A 4730-nucleotide genomic window follows, 5' to 3' on the forward strand; every position below is an offset into this window, starting at 1 on the left:
ATATAGTTCCTGGAAGTATAAGTCTTGATGTGCAAAACGTCTGTGGAAACAAAGGAACATGCGTTGAAGACTGTGGAGAAGTATGACAAACTGATTCCTATACAGGCGCAATATCCAGACACAACACAGCCTCTTTGACGTGATAATGTGGCGTCCACCAGACTGACTAAATGAGTTACAGAAGCTCAAGGGAAGCAAACTGAAGCAAACAAAGGGAAATTAGTTAAAGGTCCTGTGTGTAAGATGTATGTGAAAGGGATATAATAGCTGAAATTGTATATAAAATAATCTTAGTGATGTTGTCACAGTGTGTTTCATCTAACATGTTGTTTTTTCTTGACACTAGAATCGGCCCTTTATATTGAATTACTTAATATTTACTCAGGAGTGGGTCCTCTTTACAGTCGTCCAAACTAGACAAACACCTTTTTTTTATGATAACCACAGGTTCGCTATCGTGTTTTGAAGGGGAGGGTGAGGTGAGGGGTGTTTAGCTGCAAAATGTTACTTAAAAGAAAAGGAAATTCACACAGTTCTTTACTATTCCTATTATATCAAATAACTTGAAACATAACTTTTCCAAACATTCCCATTTCACTCTGCAGGGCAAATCCATACCAATGTACAACACAAAAAAAAGCATCACCAAAGAAATCAGTTCACTTCACATCAGTAAATATGACTTCACACGACATTTAACAAAAGACAACACAGCAAACAACAAGAGGCAGGACATCAACTTAAGGAAAGCAACTAGAATTTATGGAAAACACAAAAATGGATTTTGTAAGCTTCTGTAAGTTGTTCCACATGTGTGAGGCGACCTTGTGCAGTATGAAACTGATCTTTAGTTAAAAAGACATGTAAGATAATCAGGAAGTTTACAAATTAGTGCTTCGTAAATAAATAAAATGAAGGATCGTTCCCTTCTTACTGCCAGAGACTGCCACCAAACTTTTCCATATGCCACACAGTGATACATTCTAAAGCCATCGCCTGTTAGGAACTGGAGAGCAGAGTGATGGACGACATTGTGGGGCTTAAGGATAAGGAAAGAGACCTATCGCCCCAATGTATGTTGAAATGTTCCATTTTCTAAGTTTGGTTTCAGGTTATTCAATGGTATAAAAATCAGGTTGAAAGCTTTTTGTCTGATTAAACGTTTTTATCATAACTGTGTTTTATAAGACAAAAAAATTAGATTGCAAAATAATCTGACCGAAAAATTTGCTACTCTGACTGAGCCAAGCTATGATGCAGATGTGTGGAGCCCTTGGGCCACAGCAGCACAGTAGCTTCAGGTCACTGGAGTCTTGTCATGCAGAAGGAATTGATTTCAAATTCTGTTTCATCAAACACCACAGAGCAGCATTTGACTGATCCTGTGATTTAACTTCAAATACCTCAAATAATAATTCTCTGATTGGAGTCCACTGAGGATTTCACACATTGATTCAAATATATAATATAAGCCAGTCCCCATTTTGTTCATATTGACTTTTGAAAAGGTTTTGTAAACCTGTTATAAGTTGAATATATAAATTGTGATGAATAATAGACTCCACAGATCTTCATGATGGTCTGTAATTAGTATAAGTGAAGTCAAAATAATGTTAGTGGACTTATTTCATTTATACTATTACATTTGGGAATGGCATTGGTTATGGAGAAATGCCGACTGTGCCTAATCAGTCACATGCCATTAAAATGAATTTAGAAGACTGTTATTTAACTGATTATCAAATAGAGGTACTAATTGGGAAATCACCAAGGTCACTTAGGGGCACTTGACAAAAGTCACATATTACCAAACTATATATGTCCTACTATTTATTAACAAATGTTTTCCTAATATCATGCAGCCCTTATGCAAATTTCACAGATAAAAACCGTGGCCAAACCAGGAACCCTCTTGCTACGAGGCTAACCGCTGCTCCACTGTGTCACCCTTCAGTCCCCCTGAACACGTTCCTTTTAAGATTTGTTGAATAATATTTACCACAGTGAAAGTAACTACTCACAAAAATTACTGATTACTTCAGGATATGGCAATCCCTTGTGTTGTGGCTTTATAAATATTGTAATTGACAATTGTCCAATATAATTTTGAAATGCTCAAATCACCTCAGAGCATGCAAATACGAGGTATTTCAAATGAAATCACAGGATCAGTCAAATGCTGCTTCACGGATTTCTACCCGACACACTTTGAAATCGATTACTCCTGCATGGTCTTGATGCTCCTGTGATGCTTTAGCCTCAGGGCCCCACATCAGGCTTTAAAAACCACGGCTACATCCTCTCTGACACCACTCAGCCAACAGCAAACCACCGGGCTTGTTTCATCGTATCCTGCAGTGTCTTGCGTTAAAGTAGAACTACTCGTCAGAATGGAGTATCACCATGCATCAGAGATGAACGGAGTCGTGTCCGAGTACCTGAATATGCGCATCGAGTCCACACATAACGACTTGTGCAAAGAGAAGGAGTCCAAGGAAGCTGAAGAATCCCAAAAGCGGTCCCTGATTGAGAAATCGTACAGCACCATCCTGAGTGAGCTTGGAGAGGACGTGGGTCGAGAGGGACTCCTCCGGACGCCGCTGCGTGCAGCCAAAGCCATGCAGTTCCTCACCAAAGGCTACAAAGAAACCACCCAGGGTGAGGAAACTAAAAGGATACAATTCATGTGACTCACGATGACAAAACTTTGAGTAGTGTTTAAGTTTGGCAAAAATGAGTTGAAACATTTCATGTTTTCATAAAACATTTAAATAAGATCAAATGAACATTTTGATACCATCATGTAGCTATAGTTCGTTTTTAGTTTTCAACCCACAATATGGCAAAGGCTTATTGTCCTGGTCTCATTTCCTCCTGTGACACATGAATAGGTTCACAGACTACCATAGTGTGCTAAAGACCAGGTCTTAACAAGTAGACAAATCTGTGACTCTGTCATATTGATTTCATCCTTTAATCCACTACTGTTTATTATATGAAGCAATTTTTCAATCTTCACACAGATATTTTGAACGACGCAATCTTTGACGAGAACCACGAGGAGATGGTGATTGTCAAGGACATCGAGCTGTTCTCTCTCTGTGAACATCACCTGGTGCCCTTCTTCGGCAAGGTAACTTAATAACAAAGCTTTTAAACATTCTTATAAAACTCTTACTTTACATTTACAAATGCTATAATGATAGGAGCAGATTCTAATATTCTGCATGAGATTTAGTGAGCCTGTACCCTGACAGACTGCATTGTTATGTTTCAGGCTCACATAGCATACCTCCCAAACAAGAAAGTGGTTGGTCTCAGCAAACTTGCAAGGTAGTTGACGACAAGAGACAAACACACAACCCACAGGCAAGCAAGCACACACACAAACTCATGTTTATAATTCTCTACTCTTATCTTCTTCCAGAATTGTTGAGATCTACAGCAGGAGGCTTCAAGGTAAAACAGTTGACTAAGATTCATTTCTTCATCTGTGTCTTTTTGGTATTGAGTATCATTCATTCTCAAAATGTCTCCACAGTTCAGGAGCGTCTGACCAAGCAGATCGCTTCAGCCATCTCTGAGGCTCTGGAGCCTGCGGGAGTAGCAGTGGTGATTGAGGCTGTGTGAGTATTCAGCACTTTTCTATCATGGTCCTGACTTTTCTCACAAATTGCACCATGTTATTTGTACGTACGGAAGATTGATGGAGAACATTGAGAGGCCGGTGTAGACATTTTTTAAGATTAATCAACTGTTGTATTTGTTTTGTTGCATTAACAGTCACATGTGCATGGTGATGAGAGGTGTGCAGAAGATGAACGCCAGCACCGTTACCAGTGTCATGCTGGGAAGATTCCGCGACGATTTCAAGACCAGACAGGAGTTTCTCGCCCTCACAATGAGGAAGTAACACGTTTTTACCTCAACACACGGTTAAACAGGGAATTGTACAGTGTTTTATGTGTGCTTTGTAAGTGATTACAAATATCAGATGCAAGAAATGCAAATATCCCACACAAATACAGTATGAGTATTGGTATCTTTATTTATGTAAACATTTGTCATTTTTTGTAACCGTCCTACATTAACAGCCAATATTTGTGAATATGCAATAAAACAAATGTTTAACCCATTAACTGGATGCAACTTGTGTGTTTCTCTCTTTACGACCAAGATAAACCTAATTTTATAGTTTGCATGCACTTTATATGACACCACCATTAAGACACGGTGCCAATGAAATGCATAGGAAATTTGCCTCTGTACCTTTAGTTCATCATTAAGAATCTAGAAGCCAGTGTTAACATTAGTTTGGGTTTGAAATAAACTTTAAACAGAGTGATATATGAAGTTTGCAGGCTGTAATCCTGTCTCTGAGAATTGATGATTTTATGAAACAATAACTGAGAGTTCACTGTAATAGTACACTATTACTGTAAGATTAGACAAATACAGTTTACTGGTCAGTGTCAGTATCAATTTATAGCAACTATCCATGAGAATTGACAACATATCCTCAGTTGCTTAAAATGCTATTTCAAACAGTCAGGGTTTGAAACTGTGTTCAAGGGTTGAACATTTATAATAGTTAATAAATATGTAACATATCTAAAATCAAGTTATACCCTTCTCATTGTAGGAATTGATTTATTGATTGTTGGAAAATAACTCCATCCAAGAGCTGAAGTTATTGCATCTCAATATACTCTGTTGAGAGTTAAGGACAG

The 4730-nt window shown here is 38.2% G+C and overlaps 1 protein-coding gene across 1 annotated transcript; it reads left to right on the forward strand.

Annotated features, from left to right (window-relative positions):
- The first annotated feature begins 2390 nt into the window (after positions 1-2390).
- Positions 2391-3913, forward strand: LOC128448304 (GTP cyclohydrolase 1 2-like). Its single transcript, XM_053430895.1, has 6 exons — positions 2391-2658; positions 3024-3133; positions 3278-3333; positions 3428-3459; positions 3542-3626; positions 3784-3913. Exons 1-6 carry the CDS (start codon positions 2391-2393, stop codon positions 3911-3913), a joined length of 681 nt encoding a protein of 226 aa, XP_053286870.1.
- Positions 3914-4730: the final 817 nt, after the last annotated feature.

Source organism: Pleuronectes platessa, chromosome 9 (genome assembly GCF_947347685.1).
Source record: "Pleuronectes platessa chromosome 9, fPlePla1.1, whole genome shotgun sequence".
NCBI classification, from domain to species: domain Eukaryota; kingdom Metazoa; phylum Chordata; class Actinopteri; order Pleuronectiformes; family Pleuronectidae; genus Pleuronectes; species Pleuronectes platessa.